Below are 21,666 nucleotides of genomic sequence, written 5' to 3' on the forward strand. Positions count from 1 at the left end.
TGCCTGTGAAGTTCACATGTTAACTGACAAACATTTAACATATACTGTCAATGGATGATTAGTAAATTATTATCCTTAATGTAGTTTGTATTTGAATGTCACTAATGAAATAGCATACAGATACAGTGTTCAATGGCGATGGAGGGCTGGGGGATTTACACACACACATCTCCCGCGCCCGCTCTACTGTTCAAGACTCAGAAGCACCCCCTATGTGAAAACATTCCGGATGTCAAGAACAGTAGTCTGCTCTTCACTTTCTCGTCTTTCTCTAATTTTCTTGTCTTGTTATTGCGTCACATGTTGGGGTGTCCGAATAGGGTGATGGGGTCGTTATAAAGTAAACGCGCTGCTGATAATCTCGATTTTTTTTCTCCGAATTGGGGTATTTCCGTTAAGTATCCGATAATACATTGTTTCCAGACCAGACGCGAAACTGCCCACCTCTGCTCCGTTATTCGTAATAACTTATATGGAAACTTGGTACGATAGAACATCAGGGACGAGGCATCCGCCGCTGCGGGGTGGATCCCGGATTTGGTAAATTGTTAAACTTTCAAAACAAGTCTATAGCAAGTTTTATGAATGATGTGAAATAGGCTCGAGTTGGTCCCTTGTTTCTTGTGTTTCTAGTCTACCCCCTCCTCCCTCAGACATCTTCATCTGTGATGCTAAACGGCTGCATGTAGGCCTGATTTACAATTATTATTCACGACATGTTTGAAGCAGAATATTGGCGATTTATTCGATTATATAATCTGACATTTGATGGTATGCAAATTAATATAACTAGTTATCTGGGTATTTAATAATAGACGGCAACGTGCTCCGTTATTAAAACAATAAAGAACAGGACAATTATAAAATAGCCTTAAAACGCTATTTTTTTAAAAATTATTATTAGACCACTTTATTGATGCAGCAAATGGCAAATTATATTAAAGTACTAACACAGATAATTTTATGTCGAGAAACAATGACTTCATTCATACTCAGTAGGCTATAGAATAGGCTATTTTATTTAGTTCAAGCTGTGGTTTATATAGTAAGGGAAGCAATAGCTGTATGGGAAGTTCTCCCCACATTTGAAGGCTAGCAACAATGTACTACTGTAGGCCAATGTCCTGTCCATGAGTTGGTGCTTCATGATTGGTGATGCTGGATTGTGTATTATTGTTTTTAGTCACAGGTGTGATGATTGCCTCTGAGTGAAGAAGGAACTGAAGCTGTGACTAACAGAATGTCTTGGGGTGAGTTCATTGAGCTCCATGATTTGAGGCTGCATGACAATGACCGGATTGAGCTGACCTGCTGCGAGGTGCCTCGCTCACCACCTCGCCTGGAGCGGGCCAATGCCCTGCGGATCAGCCCAGGGAAGGTCCCAGAGCTGCTCAGCCGGGTGGGCATCATCCGACTGCTGGGGGATAGCCTGGACCCACGGCTCACAGATGAGAGGGGGGAGGGACATGACTTCCAGCCCTGCAGCCATGCCCAGCCCACCTGGTGTGACCTGTGTGGAGACTTCATCTGGGGACTGTACAAACAGAGCCTGCGCTGTGCCAGTGAGTCTGTCTTCTGCTGCTGCATAGGATTGACTTGTATGATAATTATTAGGATTGTATGTCTGCATACATGTATGTCACAGGCAACCGGTGTCACCTTAATTGGGGAGGACGGGCTCATAGTAATGGCTGGAACGGAATGAATGGAATGGTATCAAACACATGGTTTCCATGGAGTGAATGAAATGGTGCTTGATACCATTTAATTCACACAATTCCAGACATTATTAAGAGCCCTCCCCTCAACAGCCTCCTGTGTTATGTAGGCCTATGTGCGTGAGTGTTATAGGGTTTAACTATGGCTAGCCTATGAGAATGTGTTTCAAGGTTATCCCACTTCTGACACCAATATAATTAAACGGGCAAGGAGTGTGGCGCGAACCCTCGACCCTCTAGCAGACATAGAAAGCATGGTCAAGAGGCAGAGTTGATTTCCGCCCGTGCAAACCAGGGTCCTACAGTATTATATAGCCTGTTTGTGTGTGCATAGGATATACTGTATGTGTTTGTTTATGTATATGCTAGGCCATATAGCTTTAAGTCATTGTTTCTCAGATGGACTAAATGGGCTTTTTGTAAGATGGGCTCTATTCACCGAACTCAGTATTCATTAGGCCTGAATAGGCTTTTTTAGTTTCTGCAAAGAGGGACATTACTGTTCCCAGCAGCGACGAACCAGCTGAGAACCAAACCGCTCGCCTGGAAATCCCAGACCCTGTTTTAGCTCTGGAGTACTTGGAAAACTCCCAAATTCAGTCAGCTGTTGGCGGCAGTCTATTCTTCAGGGCATTAAGATGGATCTAGTGTTTTTTTTTTTAAATGTCTGTGTAGGTACATGCATAATCTTCAAAGTTTACACTATGAACTTCCTTTCCTCTGGCTGAAACCGGCTCTTTAAATTGTTATGTGTGGCCATTACATGTGTGGAGAGAGAATTGAGAAGTGTAGCCTGTGTCTGAAGTGTATGGGGAATATACTGGTAAACTCTCATGACAACACCTCTTTATTTGTCAAATAATCCCTCTACTGTCTAGCAATACTTGTCTGATCATGTCCTGTTTGATTAGTTAGTGACCAATTTGAAGTAATATTTTTTAGTCTGTGACTAGTTCTGTCAAACGTGTAATGACTCCATGTGGCCTGTGGAGGACAGCAGATAAATTAGAATCTCAAAATGTCCCAAAACTGGAGGGAATTGACATCCTAAATTGAGTAAATGGAAGTTTGTGCCAGTGCTCAACACTTCTTTTCATAGCTGACATTTCCTTACATCTGTGGAGAAGGCACAACTTTGATTACAACCCATGATCTGATCAAATCCTGTTTTTAATTAATCACTTATCTTTTCTCACAGATTGTGGATTCACATGTCACTATCGATGTCGACCTCTCATCCAATTAGATTGCAGTTTGGATCGTGGCTCCACAGTTGAACAAACATGTGCTGTAGAGACTGATACAAATGTGGTAAGAACCTCACGATCTGATGTATGTGTGTCATTTAATTTGTTTTCTCTACTCAACCTCTCATTCACCGGCCATGTCGTGTGTCATGACCACCACCTATCCACTATTCAGGCCATACTCTTTGTGGTGACATGGTGTCTGCACACTCTCTGTAATCAATCACCCTAGTCTTCTTTTCTTTCTATTCATGTTTCTTTCTATTCCATGATCCCCCTGTGTCAGGTCCTTTCAGTTCAGGTCCTCTCTCTCACAATTCCCTTTGGCGACAGTACCCTATCTATGGGCATCAATCTTTTATATGTATTTTATTTGTATTTATTAATGAACCTTTATTTAACAAGGCAAGTCAGTTAAGAACAAATTATTATTTACAATGACGGCCTACCCCGGGCCAATTTTGCACCGCCCTATAGGACTCCCAATCACGGCCGGTTGTGATACAGCCTGGAATCGAACCAGGGTCTGCAGTGCCTTAGATTGCTGCGCCACTCGGGAGCTAGTCTTATCTGATATATTTATTTTTCTCTAAAGTGGTGCTGTTCTCTGTAGAACCCTAGGCCTACATATGTCATGCATTTGTCATGTTATGTGAATCCCCTATGCTCTGCTTTCATCTGAATCCTCAATGATTTTCATTGTCTCACGTCGCATTTATTATTGGCAGACAGGAAAAGAGGGGGGGGGGTATGATGTCATGGGAGTTCTAATTCTCCCTCAACGCCCAATCATGGCCGTTTGCGCTGATTTTGTGTATTTTCTAATCTCAACTGCCTGGGTGGGGCCTCCGCGGTCCGGGGAGAGAGATGGAAAGGCGGGGGCTGGTCCCGCATCCTGTTCTCTGCTCGTTTTGAGAAACCGAAACGTGGCTAGATTGAACAGGAAACCGACAAAAACATGCTTTAGAACGTTGTTGAAGTTTACAGGGAGATACTAACTATACTAGCAGTCTGAATACGCTACACACTATCTGTGAATCTCAAGTTGCTGTAGTTACTACATGTTTATTACAGCGGGATACATTTTAAGATATACATTGTTTTATTAAACGGGAAACTACGCCTATTAGTGCTCCAATCAAAGCCGAATTAGATACAATTTGAGAAATTGTAGCGAAGTCTGATCGCAATATCGTTCCAGAGTCTAACGTTACATTGCAACATTTTGATCATGAAAGACGCGGTCAGTGTTTCGGATAAGAGCCCATCCTTCGGGAAGACGTGGGGCAGCTCCACCAGTAGCGGATACTGCAGTGGGGACTCGGATTCTGATTTCGAGCAGTACTTTACTGCTCGCACATCATTCATTTGCAAATCCAAGAAAGAGAAGGTAAGAATTATAACTTTATCAAGCAGACAGGACTATGTCAATTGCCTACCAAGCTGTTTCCATTTAGAATAGTTCTGTTTAATTGTATTTTTTATTTTACCTTTATTTAACTAGGAAAGTTCTTATTTACAATGACGGGCTACCCCGGCCAAACCCAAACGACACTGGGCCAATTGTGTGCCGCCCTATGGGACTCCCAATCACGGCCGGTTGTGAGACAGCGTGGAATTGAACCAGGGTCTGTAGTGACGCCTCTAGCACTGAGATGCAGTGCCTTAGAGCGCTGCCCCACTCAGGAGCCCACTCTGTAACTTTCTTTATAGTTGCATTGTAGTTTATGATTATTCACTAATAGCGTGATTGCTGTAGTACCCCGAGTAACTCTACCATGGCTCCTTTAAAAAAAAAAATAATTGGGATCTGCTGTACCTCTCATATAAAATATTTCACTACAGACCCGTGTTCAATCCCAGGCTCTGTCACAGCCGGCCGCGACCAGGAGACCCATGAGCTGGCGGACAATTGGCCCAGCGCCGTCCGGGTTAGGGGAGGGTTTGCCCGGCCGGGATGTCCTTGTCCCATTGCGCTCTAGCGACTCCTTGTGGCGGGCCGGGCACATGCACGCTGACCTCGGTTGCCAGCTGTACGGTGTTTCCTCCGACACATTGGTGCTGCTGGCTTCCGGGTTAAGAAAGCAGTTTGGCTTGCTTAACATCTATATTACAATGATGACTCTTACACCCTGATGCTGAGAACCACTCACAAATTCATGTTTAGTGACGCACCCATGATACTGTACCTCTAGTTAAGTTTGGGAACACAAACACACTCATGTAGCCTACTGTTCAGTGTTCTACTCTCACATCTGAACAAACATTACACTTACAAAGCTTGCACACACAAGTCTGCATACAAGCCTGGACACATATTTCCACAGGGTTTGAATGAGTAATGGCAAAATAAGATCATGTCTGATTAACTAATATTTCCACATCATCTTGAATGTTATTATACAGAGTACAGTACAAAGTGATAACGTCACCGTGAACATTAGTGACTCCTTAGTAGAATGAGCTGGCTCTCATTTTGTGATTGCCTATTTAATAATTAACTGCAGGACATTAACTCAGCAGCCTTTCAATCTGCATTAGGATGTAGGTTATTGATCTGGTTTATTGATCTTTTTTTCACAGCTTGACATTGCTTTATGTAGTTTTGTGCTCCATGAATTCTGGGCAGCTGTGGCCATTCATTTCTCCAATGTGTAAACATCAGCTAACTCTCCGCATTAGGAACATGATTAGTGGGATAAACAACACAAGAGCAATATAGTTTTGAATGGCACCATTCCTAAAGAGTTATTTATCTGTCCCTGTGATTTTCCTCCTGATTTAGTTATTTTTCTTGTGATTTTGCCCCAGGGTACTGATGGTAGCACGAGCCATGGAGATTAATGGCTATTGATCTATGGATCATCCCTCCCCCATCCACGAAAAACAGCTACTGTTGGTCCCCTAATTCAGTGTTTCCCAATCCTGGTCCCCAAGTGCCTCCAACAATACAGAGTTTTGTTGTAGCCCTTGACAAACACACCTCACTCAGCTCATTGAGGGTTTTATGATTAGTTGACAGGTTGAATCAGGTGTGCTTGTCCAGTGTTACAGTAAAAATGTGTACTGTTGGGGGTACCTGAGGACTAGGGTTGGGAAATACTGCCCTAATTGATGCGCCTACATTTTGTGCATCATATGTCCTGAATAACATCCTCACACAGGAAGCAAGAACGGACCATTAGACACCGGATGTGCATACATGTGGTGGATACCGTGTGTCCATACCAGACATCTCAAGCGGGTGGGCGGGGGATATTTTTCTTTACATGAACACAGCATTAAAGAATGCAGCTCAAAGCCGTTGCAGACATTACAAACAGCTGCACGTTCCCCCATGGCGCCTCCCTCTTCAGAGATAGGAGTTCAGGAACTAGGATTGGTCAGCGCTGACATCATTGTACTCCACTACTTCCCTATTGTAAGCTATGGCTACGTTGACACTTGACAGGAAGTTTGAAATCTGATGCAACCGGTGGTCATTTGTGAAGGAAGGAGTGGAGCTTACAGGAAGTTAGCACTGTGAAGCATAGGTTGCTATTTAGCACATTTACCAACTCTTCATTATACAGCAGCAATAAGTCCTGAAAAAAGCAGTAATGCTGTTTCTCATTCAATACCATTTTGCCTTACACCAGTCTAGTGCTTCCTTCTTCTCAGCTACTGCGGGAAAAAACCCAGCTTGTCCACCTCTGGGAATTTTCATTGGGATGATTTTCTTAACTAAATGTTTAGTTCAATTGGTCGATATGTCGTTCCTCCTTAACTGTCCCTCTAATCAATTAGATTTTTTTTCAATATGAAATGTTGTGGGGTGTTAGTTTGCCCCCATTAGGCCCACATAACACATTTCTTACAGGCATCATTTTACATGCAACACATTTAAACTTGGCTTAAAGTGGTAGAACACAAAAGACTCCCAAGATAACCCTTTTTTGTCTTTAGGAAGATGAGAGAGTAAGCCAAATTGAAAGAGGGCTTTTACGGCTGCTTCGACAATTAAAGTGTAACCAATAAATGGCTTATTGAAATATTGACTCCCTTTTCTATCTCTCTGGTCAGGATGAGCAGGTCAAATGTGGGAAGCAGCAGGAGCTGTCAGGCACAGAGATCCAGCAGAAGGTGAAGGAGTTCAATGCTCAAATCAACAGCAACCTCTTTATGAACCTGGTGAGTACTAACAAGTTTCCCTTATACCATTGTAGTAACATTGTAATAAATCTAGTATACCATTGTAGTAACATTGTAATAAATCTAGTAATTGAGTAATTGCTCAGTTACAATACTGCAGAATTACCCCAACAATGTAATGTCTACTATGCAATAAGATGTTGATAATGTGTGTTAATGTTACATTTTATGCCAACATTTCTTCATTCTCTTCAACAGAACAAAGATGGCTCCTTCACTGGCTTCATAAAGGTCCAGTTCAAGCTGGTACGACCTGTGTCAGTTCCCCCACCGAGAAAGGGTACTGCAACACAGGATGGTGCGGGCAAGAAGAATGGGGGAGTAAAACGTTGCACCTCTTTCTACCTGCCCAAGGATACATCTAAACACCTACACATCAGCTCCCGGACATGCGCTCGTGAGGTCATCGAAGCATTGCTAAAGAAGTTCACTGTGGTGGACAACCCTGGAAAGTTTGCCCTGTTTGAGCGCACCGAGCGTCATGACCAAGGTAAGCCTACTTCTGTGACCGGTTTTGTGGCAGCACATGTCTGTTCTTTGTTCTGCATTGACATCACATACAGTAGATAAATACAACAAGGTGCAATACAGTTAATTCATTATATTGTCCTCCTGTATTTCTCTCAGTGTTCCTACGTAAGCTGTCTGATGACGAGCATCCACTCGAACTGCGTCTGTGTGCTGGACCCAATGAGAAAGCCCTCAGTTTGGTATTGAAAGAGAATGAGACTGGAGAGGTCAACGTGAGTATTGAGCATGCATTGGGCATTGATTCTCAAACCAACCTGGCCATTTCACATTGTGCAGCATACACTAATGCTCTGTCTCCCTCCTCTCTCTGTCCAGTGGGATGCCTTCTCTATGCCAGAGCTCAAGAACTTTGTCCGCATGTTACAGCGTGAGGAGGAGGAGCATGTCAAGCAGATTTTGCAGCGCTACGCTTTGGCCCGCACCAGAATGCAGGAGGCCCTTGCTGCTGCTTCCATCCCTGGTGGTTCCTCCGCTAGTGGTTCCACCCCTGGCTGAGAAACATGTCGCCTATGGGACAACCTGCACCTCTGACTGACAACCATCACAAGATGACCAGTCATCACTGCATCCAAAGATCCCAGAGAACACAAGTGGACACCTCCCTCAAAGGAGGAGAGTGAAAGAACGAATGAGAGCGAGAGGGCGCATGAGAGCAAGAGGGCAAGCGCGTGTGAATGTGAGAGCTATCAGAAGTGCCGTACAGCTAGAGAGAGTCTGTTGATAATGAGAGTTGAGAAACAGTATATGAAACTGTGGCTGATGAGAGACTGGCTTTGTCCAGTACTGCCTCTCATTATGGGGGCGCCATTTCACTATCCTGGGTCAGCTACCTGGTTCGTAGCGTTTATCACATTATTCTTGCTGGCAGTAGGGTCCATAGATTATATCATTTATAGCTTTGGGGTAACGATCAAAGATAGTTTTGAGACACCTGAGTGGGGTAAGCCATATCAAAAAGCTGTTTAACTCCCTTAATGCCAAGCAAAAAGAGGGTAGCCAACCTACTAGCTAAGACAAATGTTAAACATATTCAGGTGCTGTCTGCCTCAGTATCTCCAGACCCAAATGCTAGTCAGAATAACAAGCGATGGACATTATGGGCCAGGTAGGTACCCCAGGTTTCCATTTGACCCCAATCTCTGCCACATACCTCTTGCACATCCGTACTGTGATGGATGTTACTCTTTTTGCTGTCCCTTTATGCAACTGAGTGGGAGTGCCCCATGTGTTGGGTGCACTGTGAATGTCAATTGAGAGGACAATCCCCAGGTTGATTTAATTGATAGGGGAATCCCCAGGTTGATTTAATTGATAGGGGAATCCCCAGGTTGATTTAATTGATAGGGGAATCCCCAGGTTGATTTAATTGATAGGGGAATCCCCAGGTTGATTTAATTGATACGGGAATCCCCAGGTTGATTTAATTGATAGGGGAATCTCATCCTTGAAACACTTTGAACTGGAAGCTGATGATTTTTATGGAATGTTTGTTTGTTTGTATATCTTTTCATGTTCTTTATGAGATTTTAAAGCTAAAACAACAGAATAATAGAGTTGAGAATAGGATTCATATGATCAGTACATTGCTTGAAATAATACCTTGACTGTCAATTATTCAAAAAAAAAGTTTTTACATGTCCAGTGTCAATATATTTTTTACAAAACAATAATAAATTAGCACTGTTCACATTACATAATATATCCTTCACAAAGGTGTGATGTCTCTTGATGATGGGGTTATTCCATTGGGATGATATTCGTTTACTAAATAATGCTATCCTCACTTGGCAGTTATGGCTAGTTGCGAGTACTTGGTTTGCGGTCCAAATACTTAAAAGACACACTCTCTTCCACTTACCCTCGCCTTATGCCCTTGGGGGATACTCCGTCGCCATCTTGGCGGGTGGTCCAAATAGGGAAGTTTGCAACGTAATGCCCTCAGGCCTCGTTTTCATTGGATTTTGCGAGTGTATACTTATGTTAATTCCGGGGTCTGAAACTCCCCATAATTCAATTTGCGAGGATTGTACATCAGCTAAAAAAAGTCCGCGAAAACTTAAAAACAACATCAATGGAGAAGGCAACATACAAGTGGAAGTAAAAATGGATGCAAATAAGTTTGAAATTGTGCTACTAATGCACATGATGGCACAAACACGCCTCGTTAAAAGCAAATATGTTTTTGTTTGGTTATCTTTTGAAAATTGTAGAAAAAAAACATTTCCCTTCCTCAGAAGTTCTAGCTAGGCAGGCTACCGTTAGCTAGCTATCATACAGTAGGCGTATATTCATAATCATATATTTAATATAGGTAGACATGCAATCATAATTGACTGTTGCGCATATAAAGCACCCACAAGTACCTGTGGCTGAAAACACAATCATCGCGGGATGAACGAGTGACGAATTTCCATTAAAAAAATAATGCCTGCCTCCTTTTTATTTTTATTTTTTATTAACAACAAATTAATACAGGAAGTACATGTGGGAACACAAGTATATATAAATAATATACAATGGACAATAGGGCTAGGGGGTACAATATCACATTATACAAGGACCTTAAGGGACATACAATTATTCTAACAGCCTTTTGTTAGTAGAGTATTTAATTGTCTTAAAATACAGTTCAATTTATTTATGCAAGGTTAGAATATGTTTTTTTGTTGTAAATTTACATTTGTCAATATGAAATTTGGCCAAAAGAATAATTAAATAAATTACATAAAAATGTTTCAGCTTATTTCTATCGTAGGTAAATAATTCAAGCAGTACATCTCTCCACAATATTGTAAGATCTTCATGAATGTGTTCAATTATAAATCTACTGATGTCTTGCCACAGTTTTCTTACATGAATACAATGCCAAAAAAGATGCAACACAATTCCTGCCTCCCTTTTTATTTTATTTTTATATTTTTATTAATATAAAATCAATACATAAAGCACATGAGGGAACACAAGCATACATAGATTACAAACAATAGACAATCGAGCTAGGGGGTACAATATCACATTACAATTACACAAGGACCTTAAGGGACATGCATATACTTACAATTCTAACAGCTTTTTTGTTAGTAGAGCATTTAACCGTCCTAAAATACAGTTCAATTTATTTTTGTAGGGTACGAAAATGTGTTTTTCTATTTGTAAATTTACATTTGTGTATATGAAATTTGGCCAAAAGAATAATGAAATTAATTACGTAAAAATGATTGCGCTTATTTCTATTGTATATAAAGAATCCAAACAGTACATCTCTCCACAATAGTGTAAAATCTTCATAAATGTGTTCAATTATAAACCTACTGATGTCTTGCCAATTCCTGCCTCCCTTGCCCTGCAAGTGTCTTCTTGTCACACGTCATGAAACGTCATCAAAAGTGTCCACTTAATTTAAAAGCTGAGGAGATAGGGTGTGTCTTAAGTGTTTGGGCTGCAAACTTTGACAAAGAGAATGTTACTATTATTTCCTTGTGATGGTGTACAGAGTTAGTAAAGGATATTGTGCAAACATCTACCTACATCCTCTCAGTACTGGCTAGAGGTACATTGTTTATGTCACTCATGCGCAAGCTCAGCTGACCAACCGTGCGGTTCTTTCGATCGTTTAGACCATTCGTGACGTATGGCGTGATTGTTTTTTGAGATCTGTACTAGCTAGCCAGCCATTTTAGCTAGCTTTTAACAACAACAGTGTATTTGATCAACACCACCTTACTCCAAGGACGAATAGAAGTCACAGCTAAAATAATGAACATGTTACTGTAAGTGCTGTCACCATAATACACCGCTAGCTAACGTCAGCTTACCTTGCTAATTGTTAAGTTACTAGGCTAGCGTAGCAAACAGCCGTTGAGATAGTTATGTAGTTTTGGTTGATGCATTTTAAAAGCTTAATTCATTTACTATATTAAGATAACTTAGTTTGCTATCAGCCGTAATTTGAACAGTGTTACGTTGGCTAGCCATCTTGGCTAACGTCGTTCAATAACTACTATAACTAGCTAATGTTAAATTGACCGTTTGAATGCCAACTAGTTAGCAAGCTAACCTAGCTATTTAACTTGCTAGCTAACTATTGTTTGGCCTATGTGGTAACATCAGGCTAGCTAACGCAACAGCTTTTGTGTTTTATCAGCAGTGCCTATGGCATAACTGTTCTTGTTTTCAGATCCAAACCAGGAGACAACTGACTGTCTGTACAGCTCATATACTCGTTGCCTAGGGGGTTTCACAGGGGATAATGTCCCATCACTGAAGATGGGAGGCAGTGGGTCCAAGGTGAAAGGTGCTTGGCCATTTGCTGGTTCAGGAGCTGGAGGTGATTCAGGCAGTGAGGGGCAAGAAGACCACTCGTTGACCCGCCTCAAAGGGACCAGAAAAGCAATCCCATTTATTTTCACAAGGAGGAGGTAATAATGTTTGCTAAATGCAATATGTAGCCTATATGATATGTGATCCTTAGCGAAATATTTTCCAATACCTGATTTTGTGTGTATGTGTGTTAGCTCTCTTTACTATGATGAGGATGGGGACCTGGCTCATGAGTTCTATGAAGAGACTTTGGTGACAAAAAATGGCCGGAAGAGGTCCAAGCTGAAGAGGATTCAGAAGAACCTCATACCTCAGGTACGCTGATTGGATGATCACTTGAGAGTCCCAGACTCTGTTTTGGAAAGGTTTCCAGGTACCCATGGTTCTTGTTTATAATTACTCTTGTGGGTATTGTTATCTGTTTGTAGGGAATTGTGAAGCTGAACCATCCCCGGATCCATGTAGATTTTCCTGTCATCCTCTGTGAAGTGTGAATCACATTGGGCTGATCTAATGTGGAAAAGATGTCAGTCAAAGGCTGCCACACACTACAACTGCTCCATCTTGAACGCTGGTGTAAGATGGATGAGATGTCTGACTACAGCTGTGGACAGATCACTGAAGCTATGTTGCGGAGAGAAAGGGGAGGCGGATAGATGTTTTGGTGAAAGATAAAGGATAGAGTAAAAGTACTGCCTTTTGTGACATGTAGAGAAGTGTGTGTGTGTGGGAGAGAAAGGTAGCTCAAGAAAGGGAAGGTTTATGAATTCCCACATGTTGACCATTTTCAATTTTATCATATCTATGTCTGCCTCTGATTGGAGCCAAGACCTGCACTAGTGAACTTTTAATGTAAATAAAAATAATCTGTCTGAGTTGGAAATACTTGAATAAATGGTTTACCAGGCTAAAATACTGAGGCATCCCGTTTTTATCAAGTCTGCATATGGTTCACAGTCTACACACAATGTGGTCACAATATCGATGGTTTTGTGTTCTGCGATTTAAAGACTGATTGGCTCAATTTACTAGTCCTTCTCGTTATCATAATCCTGGGAAGCTTTTGGTGAATATTTTTTTTCTCTCTGCTGTATTTCAGTTTAGGCACCAGGGGGCAGTGCTCTTGTACAGGTGGGTCTCAGGTTTGATTCTGTAACGTTTTTGGATCAGTCATCATTTATGCCAATTGACTTTGAATAATTTAAGATGATTATGACATGACATGTGTCTAGTTGTTTATGATAAAGTGAAGTACTTTATATACATATTGAAGGTTTGGGGGAAAATATTCTAATGATAATTTGTACAGTATCTAATGGTTCATGATCATGACATTGTCTGTTTCAGTGTTGCTCTCTTGTAGCATACGGCTGGCTATGGGAATAATGGCCATCTCTGGCCCCTGTAATTGTATGGAATGTGGTTGGGTGTGTTTCAGGGCCAGGGGTCAGACTGATGTAATTCCTCCTTCATTCTGTCCTTTGATGTTCTGCAGAGCAACTTCCTCTGAGATTGGTTACTCTCGAATGGGTGAGGCTTGTTTATGATCATAAATTCCTAAAGCGTGTTTTAGCCATACTGATGGATTTAGCAAGAAGAGTAATACATCCAAATAGCATACTGTAAGCAATTTACATGGTGTGATGGAAAAAGGTGTGTGAGGATGTAAATATGTATATTTCAGTTGCATCATGACATTTTATTTAATCAGAAAGTCCCATGGAGTTCAAATGCCATAGGCAGTTTATGTAAAGTATGTGAATTCATGGGTTGTTGGTGTAAAAATATATTTTCATACTTCTCAATGATAAAAATGAATTTTATAAAGCCATTTCCCACATGATCTACAAAGTTCAAAATGTAACCTGTGTGAGTTCCAGGCTATTATACAGTCCTATGGTCCCTCTGATTTTTAAAGTGCTTGTTTATGATGGTGACAGAGTGTGTTTCCAGTTCCCCACATTGTTATCACTTCCTGGAGGTGCCTGAAGGCTGATGATGTAATGTCCAGGAGTCAAGGGTCAAAGGGAAGCACGCAGGATGGAGGGAAACTGCCCATCCCTTCTCGTCCCCCACTCTCTCTTTGTCTCATTCACACGCATATACTAGCAGGTGAGTCAGCAGAGCTTGGAGAACAAACAGCGGAACCGCATCAACTGAGTGACCCCCCCACAGGATGAGGCCTCACCTCACTTCCAGGGTTTTTTGTCTATCATGTGCTCTCAGATCCTCCACGTTACATGCACCCTTTAGGCATATGTTTTGTTGGACTTTGCTTCTAACTATTCATTTAAAAGCTTTCAACCCCAGCCTGCTCTAAATCTTTCCATGATCTTGGCAACATGACAGCATGTGGTACTTGGTTGGTTCATTTGAGCCACTGCCAATGGCCATCTCATCTGCCTCAAGCGGAACATCTGCATGCCAGATGTCTGTGTCCAGACAGAGTTTAAATGCTACTAGTCCTAGAGATATACCGTGCTTGCTTACATTAGCTATAGGTTATTCTGTAAGACTTTATATTATGGTGTAGCCTACTTACAATTATTTATTAAGGGGTTTAAACTGTCAATTATAAGTGTATAGATAGTTTATGAATATGTAATGAACATGTTTAAAACATTGGTTGCAATTGTATGCTTGTCATTTAACTTTTTGGCCAAAAACTATATGAACTCAAATGGTCCTGTGTGGCTCAATTGGTAGAGTGTGGCTTTTGCAACGCCAGGGTTGTGGCGTTGATTCCCATGGGGGACCAGTACAAAAAATGGATGCACTCACTACTGTAAGTCACTCTGGATAAGAGAGTCTGTTAAATGACTAAAATGTATCAAACTGAGAACTCAAACTATAGGCATGGCACTCTCAGTATGTTGGGAGGGTCTACGCCAGGCTTCCTCAATAGGCGGGCCGCAGGTGATTTTTGTTGTTGGATATTAAATACTGTAAAATCACGAGGAAATCGTCTCAAAGTGGTTTTTATATTTAGGACATCTGTTACGAAGTATTCCCACGCATAAAAAGTGAGGCGTATGTGATCGTATCCCAATGTAAACAAGGTTTGAAGTAATTATGTTTTGTCAAATAGTCTGTTTGGGATTCTTGTGGTTAATTTGCAGTACAAATGATTTATAACCATGTTCAACCCCCCAACAATCCTTTCAAGGGAAAACCGGCCCATGACTGAATGTAATTGGGACCCCTATTCTATGCTGTCAACAGCTATTAAATCCAGATAATACAACAATATACACTATATATACAAAATTATGTGGACATCCCTTCAAATTAGTTGATTTGGCTATTTCAGCCACACCCGTTGCTGACAGGTGTGTAAAATCGAGCACACAGCCATGCAATATTCATAGGTAAAGTAAAATGGATCAGTGACTTTCAACATGGTACTGTCATAGGAAGACACCCTTCCAACAAGTCCGTTAATCAAATTTCTTCCCTGCTTGAGCTGCCTGGGTCAACTGTAAGTGCTGTTATTGTGATGTGGAAATGCGTAGACGCAACAACAGGTCAGTTGCGAAGTCGTAGGCCACAATCTCATAGAACGGGGATGCCGAGTGCTGAAGCGCGTAATGCGTAAAAATCGTCTGTCTTCGGTTGTAACACTCTCCCCTGAGTTCCAAATTGCCACTGGAAGCAACGTTTGCACACTAACTGTTAGTTGGGAGCTTCATGAAATGGGTTTCCATGGCATAGCAGCCTCCTCACACAAGCCTAAGATCACCATGCGCAATGCCAAGTGTTGGCTGGAGTGGTGTAAAGCTCGCCTCCATTGGACTCTGGAGCAGTGGAAACACATTCTCTGGAGTGATAAATCACGCTTCACCATCCGGCAGTCTGAAGGATGAATCTGGGTTTGGTGGATGCCAGGAAAACGCTACCTGCCCCAATGCATAGTGCCAACTGTAAAGTTTGGTGGAGGAGGAATAATGGTCTGGGGGTGTTTTTCATGGTTCAGGCTCTTTAAGTTCCAGTGAAGGAAAATCTTAATGCTACAGCATACAATGACATTCTAGACGATTCTGTGCTTCCAACTTTGTGGCAACTGTTTGAGAAAGGCCCTTTCCGGTTTCAGCATGACGATGCCCCGTGCACATGAAACAAAGTCCATACAGAAATGGATTGTCAAGATCGGTGTGGAAGAACTTGACTGGCCTGCACAGAGCCCTGACATCAACCCCATCAAACACCTTTGGGATGAACTGTAGAGCCAGACCTCTCTAATGCTCTTGTGGCTGAATGGAAGCAAGTCCCTGCAGCATTGTTCCAACATCGAGTGGAAAATCTTCCCAGAAGAGTGGAGGCTGTTATAGCAGCAAAGGGGGAACCAACTCCATATTAATTTTGGAATGAGATGTTCGACAAGCAGGTGTCCACGTACTTTTGGTCATGTGTATTGCATCTGTTTTCAATGACCAAATTGGAAACGTTTTGGACTGACTCATTCTGAAGTGTTCAACTGACAAATCAAAGGAACTCTTTTCAATTAAAAACTGGAAAGAAATATTAACTGGAAAGAAATATAATATAAGATATTAAACCTAGGTTAGTTCAATTATGTTGGTGTCATACAATATATTAAGAACCACTTGACACGCCTACAGTACAAATATCAGAATTGTACGGATTAGTTCGCCACTCCCCCCTTTTCATGCTGAATGGAACATCCTGAAGTGGGCCAGTCTCCCGCTAGTCTAGGGTAGGCGTTTCGTGCAACTGAACTGACAACAGTACAAGGTTTACGGGTACACTCACTGTCGTTTCAAGTTGTAAAGTACAGTAATAATACACGCCAGTGACATAAATGAAGTACCAGTGTTTTTACCTATTATTGCAGGGATCACTTAAAGTTTGTTTAATTCACTTTTCTCCAACTTATCTTGAGGAAAGACAAACGTGGCTTGGAATATAGCAGGACTCCATCTTTTGGGAATGCTTCCTCGTTTCTGTAAAGTATGTTTTTCTATTTTCTTTTCCACTAATTAAAACTTCCTCATGGGTAAAAACAAAAATGTTAGGGTGTGTTTCCCGAGACAAGCGTCTACTGCTTTTTCAAGTCCACTGCTGCTAAATACTGTTTCCCAACAAACGGATTACTTTCAGTAACCTCGAACTTAAACTAAATATTAAATTCATCATCTTCATGAAAAGTGGTATTGTTTCTAGGCTTGTCATATACAGTAGGATGCTTGATCTTAATGCATTATTCATAGAGGCTTTCACGCGGAATACAATGAATTAAACCAGCTGAACTGTTCACACCATATTATCCTCTTCGTTCTTAAACCCAGTGTATGTCTTGAACCTGTGGGGGAAGTCAGCCCTCTATTTCAACTTGTATGGTCATGGAGGTACCCAAGTAATTACAGTTGGTAGCAAATCTGAATCTATTGATTAGAAATCCCAAATATAATTTGTGATGTTCACTTCAATTTACATTTAAAATAAGTGTGTAATTTATCTTTACAGGACAGGAGAGCAGAGTGAAAAGATTCATTCCCCACAAAAGTCATGTTGTACTGGACTGTACTGCCTGATTGGAAAGTATTGTTGTTGGTGACTCTTCTATGGGACTGCTGCTTCTGTGCTGAGGAACTGAAGCCCACAAGATGGCCACTGTATCCCCAAAAGCCTCTGGTCCTGGCCTGGAATGCCCCGACGGAGGACTGCGGCCCGCGGCACGGTATCCATTTTCAGCTGGAGCAGTTCCAGATTGTGGCGTCGCCCAATGAGGGCTTTGTCCGCCAGAACCTCACCATATTTTACAAGGACCGCTTAGGGTTGTACCCCTACTATGATGAGCCTGATGGTACAGCCATGAACGGTGGGCTCCCGCAGGTTGCCAGTCTCACTCAGCATCTGGAGAAGATGCCGGAGGGCATTCAGTATTACATACGTGAACCAGGGGCCAAGGGACTGGCAGTTATTGACTGGGAGGAATGGAGACCACTGTGGATCCGCAACTGGGACTTCAAGGATGTGTACCGCAGACAGTCACGCCAGCTGGTGGCTGAGAAGAACCTAGCTTGGCCCGCAGAGCGTGTGGCTAAGGTGGCCCAGCAGGAGTTTGAGATGTCGGCCCGGAAGTTCATGCTGGAGACCCTGAGGCTGGCCAAGAGCCTGCGGCCCAACCAGCTGTGGGGGTTCTACCTGTTCCCAGACTGCTATAACCACGACTACAGGATCACTCTGGAGAACTACACAGGCCGCTGCCCTGACGTGGAGGTGGCCCGGAATGAAATGCTCAAATGGCTGTGGACTGAGAGTACAGCCCTCTTCCCTTCCGTATACATGAGCACAGTGCTACGCTCTTCGCCCTCTGGGCGCCAGTTTGTCCGGAACCGGGTGAAGGAGGGGATGCGTCTGGCATCAGGGGGAGACGGGCTGGCACGTCCCGTCTTTGTGTATGCCCGGCCCACCTACGCCAACGTATTGGACCTGCTGACAGAGGTGAGGGGCCGTTTCACTAACAGTCACATAGTACTAACCAGGAGCACTTATCCTACCTAGACCTTTAAATAATATAGTTTAAAAAAAAGTATTTGTATGTTTATTGGGTTGAGACAGATGGAGGTGAAAGATATGAGAGAGAGGTTGCTGAAAGAGCACGGGAACAGATTGAAATCCATGCTGGCTGCAGAACATCATACATGTCCTCCAGAGGCAGTGGCTTAGACAGATAGGCCACCCCAGGCCACCTACCTAGACCTTTTGATCAGACTGTTTACCATTGGACAGGAAATCCATCCTGCATATCATATTCCAGCTCAATTCAGTGAGAAAGTAGTCAAGGAGTTGGAAGAATAATTTATGTTAACCGATATCTACAGCCTATAAACCTACCCTAATCCTACCCTAAAATAGATTTGAATGATGATTCCGATTCAGTTAATGTTTTGAGGATTCAATGAGTTTTAGTTTGAAAGCGTTTCATATTTTTTCTGAATACTCCCTCTTTAAAATCTATTTCATCAATGGGTGTGATTTCTAACTGCTCTTTTGTGTGGTGTGTCTATGTGTGCTGGTTTGATTGACCCTGATTCACAGACAAATTTCTCTCCGTCCTTATCTGTGGCTGCAACCCTTTCCTGCGCTATCAGCAGTCACTCCAATACTACCACTCTTTTGTATGTGTGTGAGCAGGATGGGTGTTGGACATGTTACTCGCTAACACTCCATAGTGCATTTCCTTAGGGGGCATGAGCAGATAAGAGGTGGTTATACACAAGGTCTATAGGGTCCAGTTACCTCTCGCCCCCTCTCACGCTCAACAATACTAAGTGCATGTGGTTCATTCTGGTTCCATTTCCACTGGCTGATTTGTGATTACTGTGCACGGTGTGCTTTTTGTGACAAATCTGTACTCCTATAGTCAAGATTTGTAATGATTTCATCTCTCTGCAGACGGACCTGGTCTCCACCATCGGGGAGAGTGTGGCTCTTGGGGCTGCAGGCATCATCCTCTGGGGAGACCATGCTTATGCAGGCAGCAAGGCAAGTGTTCACACAATGACATCGCTACGAATCACTGAATTACCAAATCACAGGACCTCTGACTGCTTGTCACAATATCATAGTCAATCATGTCACACACTTGATGATCAGCTGATTATGAGTTGTGTTTTTGTAGCAGCCCCTCTTCCTATGCTTTTTGTTATTATGATGTGAAATGGTTTGTAGTGGACTGTAAGCTTAATTTAAATTGGGGAGACGCAGGAACAACATCAATCTTTCAACTCTGTGTGTGTTTTTCTCTCTCCAGACCAGTTGCTTCAGTCTGAATGAGTACCTACAGGGTCCGCTGGGCCGGTACCTGCTCAATGTCTCCACGGCAGCAGAGCTGTGCAGCCAGAGGCTGTGCGGTTCCCAAGGACGCTGCCTGCGCAGACACCCTGACACTGACGCCTACCTGCACCTCAGCCCCCTCACCCACAACATAGTCAGCCTGGAAAATGGCAAATTCAAGGTTCAAACTCTAGGTCAGCTTGGGGAAGAGGAGATAATGGGCTTTCAGAGAGAGTTTCAGTGCCAGTGCTATAGTGGCTACCAGGGAGAGGGTTGTGGCCAGAGAGACCCCCTACAACAGAGAGGTATCGCACCTTCAGTCATGGGGACATGGGTTCACTGTCTGCTCCTGCTACTCCTCACACTCCTGCTCTGACTGATTGCATACATACATAGTTCATACAGCTACATTTAAAATGATTTAATGTGTATTGGTATACACATGACATTATCTACACACTTCCACAAAATGCACAAACATTATATACATGCACTGGGACAAATGCAAATGTATTCACTGGGGCCCAGGATGCTGTAAGGTTGGTGAATCTATGATTAGATGGTGGAACACTGTGGAACACGTACGTAGAATTATGGTTGTTTGTGTGTTTTGATTTTCTTGATACATTGGAGGGCTCGCTGGAAATAACTTTGTTTACATTGCTCTCTCGCTCTTTCTCAGTCCCAACAATATATATCTCTCTCATGCCTGTCTCTTCTTCCCACCCCCCTCCCCTTTCCTTTCTACAAACCCTCCCCTTTTAAGTTGTAATTTTCTCATGATCCCAGTTTGTTTTTGTGTGGTAGTTTTCAGCTTATGATATATGTACAGGTTTGTGTTATGTGTGTGTGTCAAAATGGGACCGATGCACTTGATTTTTTTAATAGCACAAAATAGTACTTAGTGCCTGACCTTTGACATTTTTATCTTTAGGTAAAAGTTCATATTTATATGAATGTATTTTCACACAAGAAAAAAGCTTTTGTTATTTTATGACAAATGTTATGACAAAAACAAGACTACTATTTTCTCTCCAGAATTGTGCATCTATTTTACTGTGTACTGTGTTTCAATTTTTCAAAATAAATCAAAGCCTTAACAACATCCAATACAAATCTTGCAGATGCATCACTCTTGCTGGTCACTGGTCTATCAGTGCCTCTCTCTGCTTTGTTTCTGGTGGATCCAAAAATCACAATGTACACATATGGGCTATAGGCCTAGACTCTTCAAACTCAACTCTGGACCTCGATACCAGTTCCACTGCATTGTTGTCATTGTTACTCTCTAATCAGGGACTGATTTAGACCTGGGACACCAGGTGTGTGCAATTAATTATCAGGCAGAACAGAAAACCAGCAGGCTCCGGACCTCGTAGGGTAAGAGTTGGATACCCCTGGCCTAGACCTTAAATACAGGCTACTTTTGAGATTGCATTTGTCTGGCACAACCCATTTCCCCCTATAATTGTCTGGTGCTGCCAGCCAAATGTTCTTTTCAGCAATACATGTTTCCAGGAAGCTGACACATGACCTAACATTATGGAAAGACCCTGCATGTTTATAGAATTCTCCACTGATCTATATATCTTTTAAAAAACAGTGTTGGGGTTTTGACATCCAAATGAGTGGGTAATAGGCTACCCTCCCGATTTTGGGGTCAAATAAAACTTTGTCTGAAGCATTGCCTTACTGTAGCCTAGGCCACAACACCATATTTGATTTAACAGCCCTCCTCTACCATAATTATAGGTTTCCTCTAGCCAAAATTATTTTGGTTCCTTTGAAGTCTTCAGCAAGAGATCCTAAAGTTTTATAGGCCTGTGTGTTTAGACACATTGCAGATAGCCAGGTCTGTT

At 42.3% G+C, this 21,666-nt stretch overlaps 3 protein-coding genes across 5 annotated transcripts; all 3 read left to right on the plus strand.

Moving 5' to 3' along the window:
- Window positions 1–223: 223 nt before the first annotated feature.
- Window positions 224–9,384, plus strand: LOC124003701 (ras association domain-containing protein 1-like). 2 transcript variants are annotated; one of them, XM_046312233.1, is made up of 8 exons: window positions 224–540; window positions 1,184–1,562; window positions 2,917–3,029; window positions 7,028–7,135; window positions 7,355–7,646; window positions 7,784–7,899; window positions 8,003–9,014; window positions 9,102–9,384. In XM_046312233.1, the coding sequence occupies exons 2-7, from the start codon at window positions 1,241–1,243 to the stop codon at window positions 8,180–8,182; spliced, it is 1,131 nt and encodes a 376-aa protein (XP_046168189.1). In that variant the 5' UTR covers window positions 224–540; window positions 1,184–1,240; the 3' UTR covers window positions 8,183–9,014; window positions 9,102–9,384. The 2 variants fall into 2 exon arrangements, with proteins under 2 accessions (XP_046168189.1, XP_046168191.1); XM_046312235.1 differs by lacking the exons at window positions 224–540; window positions 1,184–1,562; window positions 2,917–3,029 and adding an exon at window positions 3,731–4,355.
- A 1,708-nt stretch (window positions 9,385–11,092) lies between these two features.
- On the plus strand, window positions 11,093–12,922 carry LOC124004017 (tumor suppressor candidate 2-like). Of its 2 annotated transcripts, none has more exons than XM_046312748.1 (4): window positions 11,093–11,237; window positions 11,865–12,105; window positions 12,202–12,322; window positions 12,436–12,922. In XM_046312748.1, exons 2-4 carry the CDS (start codon window positions 11,954–11,956, stop codon window positions 12,499–12,501), a joined length of 339 nt encoding a protein of 112 aa, XP_046168704.1. In that variant the 5' UTR covers window positions 11,093–11,237; window positions 11,865–11,953; the 3' UTR covers window positions 12,502–12,922. The 2 variants fall into 2 exon arrangements, with proteins under 2 accessions (XP_046168704.1, XP_046168703.1); XM_046312747.1 differs by having other exon boundaries at window positions 11,104–11,457.
- Window positions 12,923–16,341: 3,419 nt separating this feature from the next.
- Window positions 16,342–20,917, plus strand: LOC124003117 (hyaluronidase-2-like). The gene is made up of 4 exons (XM_046311182.1): window positions 16,342–16,975; window positions 17,492–18,472; window positions 19,427–19,516; window positions 19,785–20,917. Exons 2-4 carry the CDS (start codon window positions 17,534–17,536, stop codon window positions 20,181–20,183), a joined length of 1,428 nt encoding a protein of 475 aa, XP_046167138.1. The 5' UTR covers window positions 16,342–16,975; window positions 17,492–17,533; the 3' UTR covers window positions 20,184–20,917.
- Window positions 20,918–21,666: the final 749 nt, after the last annotated feature.

The sequence above is a fragment of the Oncorhynchus gorbuscha genome, linkage group LG18, assembly GCF_021184085.1.
Source record: "Oncorhynchus gorbuscha isolate QuinsamMale2020 ecotype Even-year linkage group LG18, OgorEven_v1.0, whole genome shotgun sequence".
Classification (NCBI taxonomy): domain Eukaryota; kingdom Metazoa; phylum Chordata; class Actinopteri; order Salmoniformes; family Salmonidae; genus Oncorhynchus; species Oncorhynchus gorbuscha.

Excerpts from the sequence above, each read along its gene's own strand:
- LOC124003701 (XM_046312233.1), top strand. The coding sequence starts at position 1,241 with ATGTCTTGGGGTGAGTTCATTGAGCTCCATGATTTGAGGCTGCATGAC. Across the intron at positions 3,030-7,027 it reads TAGAGACTGATACAAATGTG|GATGAGCAGGTCAAATGTGG; the intron begins GTAAGAACCTCA and ends CTCTCTGGTCAG. Across the intron at positions 7,647-7,783 it reads CACCGAGCGTCATGACCAAG|TGTTCCTACGTAAGCTGTCT; the intron begins GTAAGCCTACTT and ends TATTTCTCTCAG.
- LOC124004017 (XM_046312748.1), top strand. The coding sequence starts at position 11,954 with ATGGGAGGCAGTGGGTCCAAGGTGAAAGGTGCTTGGCCATTTGCTGGT. Across the intron at positions 12,106-12,201 it reads TTTATTTTCACAAGGAGGAG|CTCTCTTTACTATGATGAGG; the intron begins GTAATAATGTTT and ends TATGTGTGTTAG. Across the intron at positions 12,323-12,435 it reads AGAAGAACCTCATACCTCAG|GGAATTGTGAAGCTGAACCA; the intron begins GTACGCTGATTG and ends ATCTGTTTGTAG.
- LOC124003117 (XM_046311182.1), top strand. The coding sequence starts at position 17,534 with ATGTTGTACTGGACTGTACTGCCTGATTGGAAAGTATTGTTGTTGGTG. Across the intron at positions 18,473-19,426 it reads TATTGGACCTGCTGACAGAG|ACGGACCTGGTCTCCACCAT; the intron begins GTGAGGGGCCGT and ends ATCTCTCTGCAG. Across the intron at positions 19,517-19,784 it reads ATGCTTATGCAGGCAGCAAG|ACCAGTTGCTTCAGTCTGAA; the intron begins GCAAGTGTTCAC and ends TTCTCTCTCCAG.